Source organism: Scardinius erythrophthalmus (assembly GCF_964197995.2).
Source record: "Scardinius erythrophthalmus genome assembly, chromosome: 19".
NCBI lineage: Eukaryota > Metazoa > Chordata > Actinopteri > Cypriniformes > Leuciscidae > Scardinius > Scardinius erythrophthalmus.
The window spans coordinates 13,481,544-13,497,642 of NC_138239.1; the positions used below are offsets into that span (position 1 = coordinate 13,481,544).

Below are 16,099 nucleotides of genomic sequence, written 5' to 3' on the forward strand. Positions count from 1 at the left end.
AGTTTACTTTACAGAGAATCAAGAAACCATATGGTTTGAAGCAGTGGTTCTCAACCTTTCTGACTCAATTTGTCCAAGACAATATTCGAAAACCCTAATTTCTAAGCTGATATGTACCTGAAGTACTCTTGTAACTCAAAAATATGTCAGTTTAATGTTACACATCTTTATTTTTAGCAGGGTTTTTTTTAGTATTGTAATTAATATAACAACATTTAAATCATTTTAAGACTTAATGGGATGCCCCTGGAAGTTTGCAGAGAGCCCCCTAGTGCGCCCCGGGCCTTGGTTCTTAACAACTGATTTAAAGTAAGTTTCAACCCACTGTCTATTTGTGTGGCTGCTTTTTCAAATCCAGACACTGGGTAGCGTCTTTTCCATTTGAATACACTAAAGCCGACCTAAAGTCCTTTGTGTGTGTCTGAGTGAGTCGCTCAGTCATCCATGTGGCTAAGCCAAGCCGAGCAGAGAGTCCAGCTGTAAAGAAGTAGAGGATTTATGCAGCTCTGCCTCAGTCTCTCCTCTCAATACCAGATAAAACACACCACCACACAGACTTTGAAGTGTCCACTTAGTCAAAGCTGCAACCAGTTTCTCGACAAACTCCTCAAAATGAAGCCACAGAGGGAGAGAGGGAAGAGTAAAGCGGTGCTTCAAGCTGTTCTTCAAAGCGCCGGCGTGCTTTAGGAGGCAGCGGAGCATTGACTGTTGCTGTGCAGATAATAGATAATCCATTGCTGTTTAGTATTTCATGCATATTTCACCCTCTGTCAATTTTGCATGCTTCCTTTACAGGTTTTCTACGTGATTCTCCAATTCCTCAACGCTCAGCCCGAAGCAGTCCGCATTCAAAGGAAGACGATCAGGAACTCAGAATGGAAGGACTGGCAGTTCCTGGCCAAGAACTGCAGCTACTTTGGGATGGAGGATAACGGGCCTTTGGATCGTCCTGATTCTGTAAACTGTCTACAGTTGCCCAGGTACTGTATATATACACACACACACACACACACACACACACACACACACACATGCGCTCTATATGCCCGTTAGTCCATCCACAGGCGCTTCTGAATCAGATAACAGTCCTTGAACAAATGATTCCTGCCAGGTAAGCTGTATCAAAGTGGGTTGAGACAAGTTCCCACTTTGATAAAAGCAGTGGATTGTCATTTAGTGGGAGTCTAGGAGCTTTTGGAGGATCTAGGAGGAGAATAGGGAGGAAAATGCTGCTCTTGGCTGCGGTCCAGACTGCACACATCTGATCTCTGCTGTCCTTGGCTGCAATCAAGACAGCAGAGAGACTTAGCTGTTATGGACCACACAAGCACCTGGTTTCACATGCATACAGAGAAAATGAGGACAGTTATTTTAATGGGTTCGGGCTGAGAGGGTTATAGTAACTAACTATTTATGATGATAAACTGCAGTTCATGTGTCTTCATTGATGATACATATACAGAAACATGTATAATTGACCCTCACAAAATCATTAGTGAAAGTCATATTGAAATCATGCGATTAAGTAGCTACTTCACAAAGAATGACATAAATAAAGATATTTTGTTTGTAGTAATGTGTTACTTTACTAGTTACTTGAAAAAAATAAATTACCCTCAACAATGGCAGTTCTTCGCCTTCTCATACTGTGTGTGGTGCTTTGAGCAATGTTCTTGAGGAGTGTACTTTGAGCTCTAGTAATTCTTCCTACAGTCATTTGATATCTGAAAAGCAATATTGAAGCACATACCATCAGTGGTTCTCAACCAGGGGGCCAGGCCCACTTGCTCCTAAACTTCTAAGTGTGCCGCAGAATTGCGGCATGAAGAATCACTTTATGAATCATGGTTAATTACTTTAATATATCAATACTCCCAGTTTCTGTTAATTTAAATAAAACGTTTGAAAACAACTATATGGGAAGGACAGTGGAAGGCTTTAGAGTAAAAAAGGTTGAGAACCACTGATCTACATAACATCACACTACATTTTAAGTTAGGCTAGCTCATAATAAATCTGTTTATAATGCAGCCTATGCATCTATGAGAGAGAGAGAGAGAGAGAGAGAGAGAGAGAGAGAGAGAGAGAGAGAGAGAGAGAGTGAGAGAGTGAGTGAGTGAGTGAGTGAGTGAGTGAGAGAGTGAGAGAGTGAGAGAGTGAGAGAGTGAGAGAGTGAGAGAGTGAGAGAGTGAGAGAGTGAGTGAGTGAGTGAGTGAGTGAGTGAGTGAGAGAGAGAGACTGTGACAAAATACTTTCTTCCACAGGTTTGTCCTGGATAAGTCTACCAGCATTAGGGCTGGAACGTGCAGAAGCGCTCTGTGGATCTTTCTTGAGAGTGAATAATGCAGCAGGGGCTATACCTGTCCTGCCCCTGGAAAGACTTTGAGAACTCTCTCATTCACCCTATTTATTCCTGCCCTTTAAGAAATCACCCTTTCAAACCCCGAACTATATTTTAAATCTGTATTAGTGAAATTTTCCAATTTCTTTGATGTTTGTTCATTTCAGTAGCTTGTGACATGCTTCATTTTTAAACTGACAACACGTTACACTGCTTTGTCAAAACTTGAAGTTCTCGGTCTCTTTCAATCACTCACACATTCAAAGCTGGATTTTTATTATTTTTTCTTTCTTTTGTAAGTCAGTAGGATAATATAGGTTTCATTTTCTGTTTGTAACAATTTAAAGGGTTTAGTTCACCCAAGAATGAAAATCGTCATCATTTACACATCCACATTCCTGCAAGGCTTACTTTCTACCAAGGGGAAATGCTGAAGAATTACGCTGGCCACTCTTTTACTTATGACGAAAGTCATTTAAAAGTTTTTTCAGGGTTCATACCTTCTATGACCAATGCATTTACATGACATTTCCAGTTTTTTTTGTGATTATGGGATGTTTTGTTGTTTTTTGCAATTAGCAGTTTTTGCTTGAAAATATATTAGAGCTTGACATAACTTTAAAATTCATATTCATTATAGAAATTTCTATGACTTTTCTAGGTCTGGAAATCACACTTTAAAAAAAGTTTTCCAAGACCGGGGAAACAAATTAAAATGAACAATATGTCGTCATTTTTAGCTGTTTTAGGTTATTTTAAAGCTTGTTTTGTTCTAAGAAGCTTGTTTAGCTTCTAGTTGATTTATAGCATCAAATAAACATGAATGAACATCAGAATGAATGTTGTTTCAATCGCGGAAAGACGTCAGTACACACCGTTTTTCAAGTTCAAATCCACCGATTATTAATCTCTCCTGACTGCTTTGTCGGACAAAAATGGCTGATTTGGTGGATGGCGGATTATGATTGATCAGATCGCCTGTCAATCAAACTCCCTGCGAAGGATGAATTGCAAACTAAATTGAGTTTTTTTTTTTGTCTTTTGTTTCAGTGACATACCATACTCCCGCGGAAATATCACCTTCAGCATGCTAACGCCCGAGCCAAACCTGCGACCAGACTACAACGACTTCTACAACAGTGCCGCCCTACAAGAGTTTGTGAGAGCCACACATGTGAGAATCCTTTTCCACGGCCAGTACCACACTCAAGAGGCAACGGTTCCTTTCCGCCATCGCTACTATGCCGTGGACGAGATCACCATCAGCGGCAGGTTCGAGACCAGCAGCATTCTGACACCTGCCAACCCCAATAAAGCATCACCTGACACTATCTCCCCTTTTCGCCCCATGATTAACGCTTCCAGTAACAAAATTTGACATACATTTGTGGATTTTGTTTTAATTTGATTAGATTTCCGTGTTTGATGAGAAAATCAGTAGGCGGATATGGCAGGATAATTCAGACTTTGATAAAGTGAAAGACTTTTTAGGTTCAAGACCAAGTGGAGATGGCAGAAAAATTATGTTTGCTAGTTTGACACAACTTAGGGATCTATGACATGTCTGTTATTAGCCGCAGAGAGTAATGCCATGTTTAACACAGATTTTGTCTTCCTGTTAATGGTCTTGTAATTACAGTGGGGATGCCACATTTGGAAATCACTGGCAGGAAGATTTCAGAACTTGTGTTCTTCTCCGATGCTTCAGGGAAGCAGCTAATCAGTCTGAAATGTTCTTCTTCGTCTCTCAAGGATGTTGAATCTGTTCTTTTGTCTCTTCAGAAGCAGATACATGGTGTTATATCCATGTATACCTTCAGACATTAAACAGCCACTGTTCTTACGACTATGGTAATTATGTCATTATGCAGGCAGCTGTAACCTGGCTCGTTCTCGCTGTGAGAGTAAGTCTGAGTGAGCGAGAGAAGGCAGCTTTAATTAAGAGCTAGTTAAACTGGCACAGACGAAATCGAGATTTAGAGACTGTGAAATCTCATCATCCTCTGACATTCAGAGGTGTCCCCCATCCTCCCCGCCTTTTCTCTCTTTTTTTCCCCTGTATGGCTCTCTACTTTTGCTCTCTGAGGCATCGCAACAGCTTCGCTGGAGAAACAAAGGCAGAGAGTAAACAGTAGTGGATTCACCCCCTTAGGGAGACTGACAGTTCAAACATGTGAGAGGCTGAGAAGAGGATGTATGTGTGTTTGGGGACTAAAATGTGCGTAAATTCCGCCTTTGAGGTATTCTGACAGGGTGTCAAGCTGTGTCTGGGAGCATTAGTGTTTGCTTTACGCTCATACCGTAATAACCTCCAGCAATAATGACAGCCCTATTTCTTTTCCACTCTCCTCCTCTCTTGTTTTCTTGTTAAGTTGTTTGTTTGAGTAACGGAGGTGAAGGGTGCTGTTTTTAGAGGGAGCCATGTAAAGATGTGTGGATGATAATGTTGAATAAGGGCCGTTGAGAATGAATAATTAAAGCGGTGACCTGCAGGTGCGTGTTCCGTCTGATGGAGACCTGTCAGGTCTGCTGTTGTACATTACGACACACCGTTGATATTTCCTTTGGCATTTATAAATGTTGAATGCGAAAGTCCTATTAGCCATGCACAGAGAGAATGATGGAATGGAAGATTGATAGAGAGATCTAGAGAATGTGAAAAAGGAAGATTTTGTCAGGAACCGTTGATGTTGCTGACCCTGTTGATTTGTTGAAATTTGCTACATATTTCCAAGTGTCCTGAAAAATTAGAGTTATTATAAATTTGGATAAAAAAAAACATTTAAATAATTTGACATAATACAGCAACTTTTAGCTATTTTGACTTCATTTTAATACATGTTCTTAGTCTTATGACAGATTACATGACAGACTTGATTACATGTTATTTCAAAGAAGAAGAAAAACATAGTCGTCAATCTTTCATCAAAATACATTATCCCTCCTGTCTTAAGTTTTTTGTTTTGCCCTGCCTAAAACAACTTTCCTTTCTGCTGACATCATCAAGACCTCTTTTTTCTCTGCCAATCAATTACCACAGTATAAAATCATGTCTTGTTTCACTTAATTTTATGTGTGAAATGTAAATACCCTATTTAATTTGGAAATGTCACATTATGGAAGAAAATGTTGTTGTTCTCACCATATCATGCTTACTTAAAAATGTACTTTTAAACATAGCAAAGTTTTGTGGAACATGAACAAATCATATCTGCTTAATCTGCATCATAATATCCCGTTTCCTTGATTTCACCCTATACCTGCTCCAATTAAGGTATTCAAGCAAAACACATATTTTTTATTTACCTTGAGAACCAGTTCCACTAGATGTATGATAAGAACAGAAATGACGATTCTCCAGATGGATGTGGGTTCTAATTGTGTGTCTTTGTCCCTTTAGGTGTGAGTGCCATGGCCATGCAGACAGCTGTGACACTAGTGTGAGTCCGTACCGTTGCGCCTGCCTCCCAGAGAGCCACACACATGGAGCTAATGTGAGTCCCGCAGGGGAGGCCCCCTTTTAATTAACCACTTCCCTTTAATGACATGCAAGAGTCCTCTTTAATGAACAGCACACTCAAAAATAGGCCTTAACGGAATGACAGGAAAAAAGCAGAGAGAGAGAGAGATAGAGAGAGAGAGAGAGGAAAACAAGAGACAGAGAGATCACTCCCGCACATCTCCAGTTTCCTGATGAAAAGAGCTAAAAGAAGGGTAAAAAAGAAAAGGGGAAGGAGAGAAGGAAGTGGTTTTGTGGGCAGCAATGCTCTAATCGTCCTGTTCCATCAGCCCCTGGGTGTCTTGATGATGAGTCCAGCAAAGGTAATTATATCTCAGGGAAAGCTCTGATGACACGGCGCCAGTACTCACACTTTCAGGAATGCCATGGCTCACCAGTGTCGAGAAGCTACTTTGAAACTGTCAAGTTGTAGTCGAGACCTAAAATACCATGAAGGACTTAAAAAAAAAATTCCCATGAACCATTCGAATAAACTGTTCAATGCTACATATAAGAGAGATTCACTAGAATGCATTGGATTTTCCGGTTTGAAATATGAGAGAGAGGTTTGTTGAGTCCAAACTGTTTCACTATAATGAAGCATTTAAGAGAATTTTTTAAGGTAAACCAATTCACTAGAATGAATCAGACACCTACAGGACATTTTTAGCCAAACCGATTCACTAAAATGAATCAGACGTTCATACATATGATAGAGAGGATCGTTTAGGACAAATAGAATGAATTTAATGCTACATATGAGAGATGGTACCATTTAGGAGGAACAACAAATCAGACCTACTACATTATGAGAAGAGAAAGTTTAGGGTGTGTCAATTCACTAGAATAAATCAGACTTTCTGATGGCACATTTGAGAGAAGGGAGCATTTTGGAGGTATAGCAATTTACTAGAATGAAAGAGCCCGTTTAGGGCAAACTGATTCACTAAAAATGAATCAGACATTTCTACATATGATAGAGAAAAATATTGTATACAAATATGCAAATATTGTTGTGGACATTGGGGGACCCTTGAAGTTAAAAGATTGAGATCCACTGGTTTAGTGTGAACTGATTCACTAGAACGAATCAGACCTTCCTACACTACAAATGAGAGAAAGGACCATTTAGGGGAGACAGTTTGATTTATAGCAATTCTGCATGTGAAAATATAGTTAGGTTTAAATGTCCTTTATTTGTAGAACTGCTTTTGACAAATAAAAAACCTGTAGTCTTTTCCATATTCTACTAGTTCTCCATTCCTCTCTGGAATCTCCTCACCATTCTTCCTATTGAGAGTCTGCACTGTCCAGATCGCTGGTTATAATTCTGAACATTGGGAACAAGTCCCAGGATTAAACTTTTAAACCTGATGTTTGGTGATTTAAATTATTCACCAGATGTCATGCATTATTCAAGGCCAGACACGGCACACTCTCTCTACTGCTGCTGCTGTTGTTGTTTTCACCGAAACAAACAAGGGCCACATCGAACACGTATATACTGAAAAGTGTGTGTGTGTAAATATGGTAAATATGAGTTGTCTCGTCGCCCTAAACGCCCCTAGACCCAAACACCTGGCTTCGAGGTGGGACTGTCGCCTGCCCCGAAGCTATCTGCTGTGTTTACTTACTAGCTCTGAGACACGGATCTAGGCTGGCCCTACTAATGTTTGCTTCCTCTCAGAGCCAATGAAAGTGCTGATGGGGTCTCATTTCTTGTCGTCAGTGCACATTGACTGAAATGATTGTCACTCAGTTAGGAAAGCAGTGTTGGAGTTCACATGTATGTGACAATAGGTCATTCATGTTATTCACATTCCACAGAGAGTGTTTTTGATGTGTCCTGTTAATGCCACATTCCATCGCATTCATCCCTCAGAAACTATTCAGACAATCTCTAGTCTTTTAGCCACTGAGGCCACATCCTAATAAATGTAGTCTTCTACTACAGCTTAACACATGGTGGGGTGTAGCTGTGTAAAAGTTGTGACGCTACTAACTGAATACTAGAATGCTCTTCTACACTGTTCACTCTTTCATAAATAACATTCATATTGGTGAGTTAATTTGTCTGAAAGACTCATGGCCTCCTTTTGTGAACCACCTGAATGAAACGATTTACAAAAAACATTCACTATAAGGATTTACTGATTATTTGAGGCCCTGTGAGGCCCTGTGTGTTTGACTCTGCTATACAATTGATTGCGTATTCTAGTTTTAATTAGTTGAATTTAGTATATATATGTATATATATGTTTAATGCTGTCACCCTAATATATAAATATGCAGTATATGTCACAGCAATAATAATATTATTTATTTATTTGTTTGTTTGTTTATTTATTGATTAATTGATTGAAGCTATTTAAGGGTTCAATCAATTAATCAATCTATGTAGTTTGGTTTGATAGATTCTAATTTAATTACCTGGTGTATCACTAATTGTGGAAGGCAATATACTCAGCAAAATTTAGCTCACTTTATCAGTGAATATCAGACAGACGTATTCACAGTGTTTCAGTATAGAGTTAAGCATAATGAAATGTTCTTGTCTCTTCTACTATAATTACTGATTTAAAGTTTCTTACCCTGCTACAATGCTAGCCTCGGTATGATCCCTTTAGTCTTATGAATATCATTTAAATGATGGAGAATGCCATTTTTGGCAATGCATCGCTAAATCCTTGTGTTTTCTAACAGGCTAAAGGTTAACTGTAGGCTCGCTACTGGTGCAGCCACGCGCAGACCTTTCCTGAGGGAGCGTGAAATTAGCCATGGCATTCACAGAGGCCTTTCACACGGGATGAAGGCTCTTTTCCCACTGGAGCCCGACTCCTTGCACACTGGAGACGAATACAAAACACACCAATACTTGTGTATGCCGATCTCTGTTCTGTGGTTTTAGTTTTGTGGATGAAATTTTGGATTTAGATTAGTCTACTTAATTGCATTTTCCATATTGATCAACTTTGGTCGACCACATAAATTATGTCCAAAAAATATGGACTTTTTTTCTCAGAATTGCAACTTTATATCATATTCTCCCTACTGCGTGTTATAAAGTCAGAATTGCAAGATATAAACTCGCAATTGTGAGGACAAAAAGTCAGAATTGTGAGATAAAATAGTTACCTTTTTAATTTTTTATTATGTGGCAGAAACAAGCTTCCATAGTTTGATTGAATAAAATGACTTTTTATTAATCATTTTATTCATACATTTTCTTCAAATTATTTTTTATTTATTTATTTATTTGTTTGTTTGTTTGTTTGGGTTAAACTTTATTTCAAGTTGACATTGTTACTGTGTAAGTACAAAAAGTATTGAGTAATATTAATTAACTATGTGGTTAGGTTTAGGGTGAGTTGCTTGTAAATATACATCATTATTTTTATCACAATAGTAAGTACATGTAAAATGTACAACTATGTCACCTTAAAATAAAGTGTTACCTTTAAGTTTGTGTATATTTTCTTTAGAAAAATTCCTGGCATGTGTTTTTGTAGGCTAATTTATGTTTTAGTATGCCAAAACTGTTGCACCTATATTTGCTCGTTCTGAAACTACATTCTGTGATATATAAAAATCTAAATCCCTGTAGCTTGACAGTCAGACCCCTGATTGGCATAGAAGGCTGTATGGCGGGTGGTCTGTGTCTGGCTCTTCTAGCATCCAGCCTGCTGAATTTGCAATTCCCTCCGGGCTCACGGCCCACTATGGCTGCCCAAACAGCAGCCTGACACAGCGAGCCTCTGCCACAGCTTGAGCAGTCACTGGGGACTCCTTTGCTTTTTATAATACATTTTTAATCATTTCATTTGATGCCTCCCGTGTTCTCCGTAATTTGTAATGACTGTTCACAAAAATCAAATACTTGGCCAATAAAGGCTCAAAAAACTAATTTTTCTCCTCTTGCCTCTCCGTCTCTCTCTTTCGATTATGAGATGTATGGTCGATGAGAGTGTCCTAATAAAATAGTTCAGTTGTTGAAAGTCACTTATAATAAATGAGCTGATTTTACTCTGTCTTGTACATATGGAAAAACTGTTATTTTTGACTGTGGGGACTTTACTATTAAACCTTGAGGTCGCATCTGGATATTGCTGATAAATGTGTATGTAGATGATGTATGTGTCAGGGTTTTACAGAGGATGCAGACAAGATGGTAAGGTTAATAGTTTATTTTCAGGGAGTGTGGAGATGCAGACAGATGGTGAGTAACAGAAACACAGAATAACAGTGGATGCTTAGCTGGTTGGTAATGTCCTTGTCTTTCTTTCTCTTTGCAGATGATGTCGGGCTGAAGGCAGAACAGGATGGCAGGCAGGACGGATTGGAGAGGATGAAATGACAGGTAGGAATCCAGGTAAGTGTTCGGAAGTCTGTGGGTCATGTGAACATCGACGAGACCAGACAAGGAGTGAAGGGAGAGTGCTGAATATAAAGGGTGGTTAATGAGGGAGTGCAGGTGATGATGATTGGTGATTGGGTGAGTGAGTGCAGGTGTGCGCCATGGAGGATTCTGGGGAATGAAGTGCACACACAGATGAAGGCTGAAGAACGTGACCGTGACATTACTCCCCCCTCCCGTAAGGCGCGTCCCGCGCCGAAGAAGGCAGCATACGGGAGGGGGGGTGGGCACCCTGGAGTCCGTGACGGGAAGGTGGAGCAGGTTCAGGAGTACGGACTCCAGGATGGTGGCAGGACAGACAGAGGAGGTGATCAGGACGGTGCAGGCTGAGCAGGGAACCAAGGTGAAGCAGACTGATCAGGGGACCATGGTGATACAGGCTGAGCAGGGGACCATGGCGGTAAGGACCTTTCTGGTGGCCATGGCGGTGCGGACCCTTCGGGTGGCCATGGCGGAGAGGACTCTTCGGGTGGCCATGGCGGTGAGGACCCTTCGGGTGGCCATGGCGGAGAAGAACCTTCGGGTGGCCATGGCGGAGAAGACCCTTCGGGTGGCCACGGCGGTGAGGACCCTTCAGGTGGCCATGGCGGAGACGACTGATAGCCCCCCCCCCAAAATTCCTTTGGGGAAATATCAGGCTTTAACACTGGACTGGAAGAGGCAGGGGGCGAAAGCGGCTCTGGGCTGGACAGGACCAGTGATGAAGGCGGCTCTGGACTGGACAGGACCAGCGGCGAAGAGGACTCTGAGCTGGACAAGACCAGCGGCGAAGAGGGCTTGGAGCTGGACTGGTCCAGCGGCGAGGAGGGCTCTGAGCTGGACAGGACCAGCGGCGAGGAGGGCTCTGAGCTGGGCGGAACCAGCGGCGAAGAGGGCTGTGAGCTGGGCGGAACCAGCGGCGAAGAGGGCTCTGAGCTGGGCAGCGATGAGGGCTCTGAGCTGGGCAGCGATGAGGGCTCTGAGCTGGGCAGCGATGAGGGCTCTGTGCTGGGCAGCGATGAGGGCTCTGTGCTGGGCAGCGATGAGGGCTCTGTGCTGGGCAGCGATGAGGGCTCTGTGCTGGGCAGCGATGAGGGCTCTGTGCTGGGCAGCGATGAGGGCTCTGTGCTGGGCAGCGATGAGGGCTCTGTGCTGGGCAGCGATGAGGGCTCTGTGCTGGGCAGCGATGAGGGCTCTGTGCTGGGCAGCGATGAGGGCTCTGTGCTGGGCAGCGATGAGGGCTCTGTGCTGGGCAGCGATGAGGGCTCTGTGCTGGGCAGCGATGAGGGCTCTGTGCTGGGCAGGACCAGCTGTGAGGAGGGCGTTGAGCTGGACTGGACCAGCTGTGAGGAGGGCGTTGAGCTGGACAGGACCAGCTGTGAGGAGGGCGTTGAGCTGGACAGGACCCGCTGTGAGGAGGGCGTTGAGCTGGACAGGACCCGCGGTGAAGAGGGCGTTGAGCTGGACAGGACCCGCGGTGAAGAGGGCGTTGAGCTGGACAGGACCAGCTGTGAAGAGGGTGTTGAGCTGAATGGGACCAACAGTGAAGGCCCTGTGCAGGGCAGGACCAGCGGTGAAGGCTCGGTGCTGGGCAGGACCAGCGGTGAAGAGGGCTCTGTACTGGACGGAACCAGCGGTGAAGGGGGCTCAGTGCTGGACGGGACCAGCGGTGAAGAGGGCTCTGTGCTGGACGGGACCAGCGGTGAAGAGGGCTCTGTGCTGGACGGGACCAGCGGTGAAGAGGGCTCTGTGCTGGACGGGACCAGCGGTGAAGGCTCTGTGCTAGGCTCTGTGCTGGACGGGACCAGCGGTGAAAAGGGCTCTGTGCTGGACGGGACCAGCGGTGAAGAGGGCTCTGTGCTGGACGGGACCAGCGGTGAAAAGGGCTCTGTGCTGGACGGGACCAGCGGTGAAGAGGGCTCTGTGCTGGACGGGACCAGCGGCGAAGAAGGCTCTGTGCTGGACGGGACCAGCGATGAGGGCTTTGAGCTGGACGGGACCAGCGATGAGGGCTTTGAGCTGGACGGGACCAGCGATGAGGGCTTTGAGCTGGACGGGACCAGCGATGAGGGCTTTGAGCTGGACGGGACCAGCGATGAGGGCTTTGAGCTGGACGGGACCAGCGATGAGGGCTTTGAGCTGGACGGGACCAGCGATGAGGGCTTTGAGCTGGACGGGACCAGCGATGAGGGCTTTGAGCTGGACGGGACCAGCGATGAAGAGGGATTTGAGCTGGACGGGACCAGCGATGAAGAGGGATTTGAGCTGGACGGAACCAGCGATGAGGGCTTTGTGCTGGACGGGACCAGCGATGAGGGCTTTGAAAACTCTGGCTCTGGCTCGGGGAGAACGACGCTCACTGGCTCTGGCGGGCAGGCGACTGGCTCTGGCTCTGGCGGGCAGGCGACTGGCTCTGGCGGGCAGGCGACTGGCTCTGGCTCTGGCGGGCAGGCGACTGGCTCTGGCTCTGGCGGGCAGGCGACTGGCTCTGGCTCTGGCTCTGGCGGGCAGGCGACTGGCTCTGGCTCTGGCTCTGGCGGGCAGGCGACTGGCTCTGGCTCTGGCTCTGGCGGGCAGGCGACTGGCTCTGGCTCTGGCGGGCAGGCGACTGGCTCTGGCGGGCAGGCGACTGGCTCTGGCTCTGGCGGGCAGGCGACGCTGACAGTCACAGGCGCGGCGGGCATGACGCTCATAGACTCAGGGGCGGCGGGCACGACGCCTACTGCCTTGGTCTCGGCAGCTCTGGCGTGAAGTGCGGGCTCGGCTGGACTGGCGTGAAGTGCAGGCTCGGCTGGACTGGCGTCAAATGCAGGCTCGCTAGTGCTGGTGACTGAATTCCGGATGATGATGGGTGGCGTGGTGAAGATGGCTGGAGATGGTGGTTGAGTGGCGATGTCCTCAACCTCACCTACGGTGAACCTTGAGCCACTCAACCACAACACATGATCTAGATACTGGGCAAATGAGCCTGGGATTGCCTCCGCTGGAGCTTGCTGGTACAGATGGTTATCCAGTCCGCCCCAAAATACTGTTTTTAGGACATCATCTGTCCAGCTTACCCCAACAGAAAGCTCCAGAAAGCCGGCGACATATTCCTCGATTGAGCAGCCATCTTGAAAACAATGAATCAGACGATCAGCTGGGGTTAGGGTGAAGTGAGCAACTTCCATGCTTCGTGTGGTCTGGTCTTCTGTCAGGGTTTTACAGAGGATGCAGACAAGATGGTAAGGTTAATAGTTTATTTTCAGGGAGTGTGGAGATGCAGACAGATGGTGAGTAACAGAAACACAGAATAACAGTGGATGCTTAGCTGGTTGGTAATGTCCTTGTCTTTCTTTCTCTTTGCAGATGATGTCGGGCTGAAGGCAGAACAGGATGGCAGGCAGGACGGATTGGAGAGGATGAAATGACAGGTAGGAATCCAGGTAAGTGTTCGGAAGTCTGTGGGTCATGTGAACATCGACGAGACCAGACAAGGAGTGAAGGGAGAGTGCTGAATATAAAGGGTGGTTAATGAGGGAGTGCAGGTGATGATGATTGGTGATTGGGTGAGTGAGTGCAGGTGTGCGCCATGGAGGATTCTGGGGAATGAAGTGCACACACAGATGAAGGCTGAAGAACGTGACCGTGACATTACTCCCCCCTCCCGTAAGGCGCGTCCCGCGCCGAAGAAGGCAGCATACGGGAGGGGGGGTGGGCACCCTGGAGTCCGTGACGGGAAGGTGGAGCAGGTTCAGGAGTACGGACTCCAGGATGGTGGCAGGACAGACAGAGGAGGTGATCAGGACGGTGCAGGCTGAGCAGGGAACCAAGGTGAAGCAGACTGATCAGGGGACCATGGTGATACAGGCTGAGCAGGGGACCATGGCGGTAAGGACCTTTCTGGTGGCCATGGCGGTGCGGACCCTTCGGGTGGCCATGGCGGAGAGGACTCTTCGGGTGGCCATGGCGGTGAGGACCCTTCGGGTGGCCATGGCGGAGAAGAACCTTCGGGTGGCCATGGCGGAGAAGACCCTTCGGGTGGCCACGGCGGTGAGGACCCTTCAGGTGGCCATGGCGGAGACGACTGATAGCCCCCCCCCCAAAATTCCTTTGGGGAAATATCAGGCTTTAACACTGGACTGGAAGAGGCAGGGGGCGAAAGCGGCTCTGGGCTGGACAGGACCAGTGATGAAGGCGGCTCTGGACTGGACAGGACCAGCGGCGAAGAGGACTCTGAGCTGGACAAGACCAGCGGCGAAGAGGGCTTGGAGCTGGACTGGTCCAGCGGCGAGGAGGGCTCTGAGCTGGACAGGACCAGCGGCGAGGAGGGCTCTGAGCTGGGCGGAACCAGCGGCGAAGAGGGCTGTGAGCTGGGCGGAACCAGCGGCGAAGAGGGCTCTGAGCTGGGCAGCGATGAGGGCTCTGAGCTGGGCAGCGATGAGGGCTCTGAGCTGGGCAGCGATGAGGGCTCTGTGCTGGGCAGCGATGAGGGCTCTGTGCTGGGCAGCGATGAGGGCTCTGTGCTGGGCAGCGATGAGGGCTCTGTGCTGGGCAGCGATGAGGGCTCTGTGCTGGGCAGCGATGAGGGCTCTGTGCTGGGCAGCGATGAGGGCTCTGTGCTGGGCAGCGATGAGGGCTCTGTGCTGGGCAGCGATGAGGGCTCGGTGCTGGGCAGCGATGAGGGCTCGGTGCTGGGCAGCGATGAGGGCTCGGTGCTGGGCAGCGATGAGGGCTCGGTGCTGGGCAGCGATGAGGGCTCGGTGCTGGGCAGCGATGAGGGCTCGGTGCTGGGCAGCGATGAGGGCTCTGTGATAGGCTCTGTGCTGGACGGGACCAGCGGTGAAAAGGGCTCTGTGCTGGACGGGACCAGCGGTGAAGAGGGCTCTGTGCTGGACGGGACCAGCGGTGAAAAGGGCTCTGTGCTGGACGGGACCAGCGGTGAAGAGGGCTCTGTGCTGGACGGGACCAGCGGCGAAGAAGGCTCTGTGCTGGACGGGACCAGCGATGAGGGCTTTGAGCTGGACGGGACCAGCGATGAGGGCTTTGAGCTGGACGGGACCAGCGATGAGGGCTTTGAGCTGGACGGGACCAGCGATGAGGGCTTTGAGCTGGACGGGACCAGCGATGAGGGCTTTGAGCTGGACGGGACCAGCGATGAGGGCTTTGAGCTGGACGGGACCAGCGATGAGGGCTTTGAGCTGGACGGGACCAGCGATGAGGGCTTTGAGCTGGACGGGACCAGCGATGAAGAGGGATTTGAGCTGGACGGGACCAGCGATGAAGAGGGATTTGAGCTGGACGGAACCAGCGATGAGGGCTTTGTGCTGGACGGGACCAGCGATGAGGGCTTTGAAAACTCTGGCTCTGGCTCGGGGAGAACGACGCTCACTGGCTCTGGCGGGCAGGCGACTGGCTCTGGCTCTGGCGGGCAGGCGACTGGCTCTGGCGGGCAGGCGACTGGCTCTGGCTCTGGCGGGCAGGCGACTGGCTCTGGCTCTGGCGGGCAGGCGACTGGCTCTGGCTCTGGCTCTGGCGGGCAGGCGACTGGCTCTGGCTCTGGCGGGCAGGCGACTGGCTCTGGCGGGCAGGCGACTGGCTCTGGCTCTGGCGGGCAGGCGACGCTGACAGTCACAGGCGCGGCGGGCATGACGCTCATAGACTCAGGGGCGGCGGGCACGACGCCTACTGCCTTGGTCTCGGCAGCTCTGGCGTGAAGTGCGGGCTCGGCTGGACTGGCGTGAAGTGCAGGCTCGGCTGGACTGGCGTCAAATGCAGGCTCGCTAGTGCTGGTGACTGAATTCCGGATGATGATGGGTGGCGTGGTGAAGATGGCTGGAGATGGTGGTTGAGTGGCGATGTCCTCAACCTCACCTACGGTGAACCT

The 16,099-nt window shown here is 47.8% G+C and overlaps 1 protein-coding gene across 1 annotated transcript in view; it reads left to right on the forward strand.

The window, feature by feature from the left end:
• Positions 1-16,099, forward strand: part of ush2a (Usher syndrome 2A (autosomal recessive, mild)) — a gene marked incomplete at both ends in the record, with an annotated part of 211,764 nt that overhangs the window by 21,084 nt on the left and 174,581 nt on the right. The window contains 3 exons of the mRNA XM_081394329.1: positions 796-980; positions 3,392-3,613; positions 5,742-5,835. Of these exons, the coding sequence (XP_081250455.1) occupies positions 796-980; positions 3,392-3,613; positions 5,742-5,835 (501 nt within the window). The remainder of the gene's footprint in view (positions 1-795; positions 981-3,391; positions 3,614-5,741; positions 5,836-16,099) is intronic.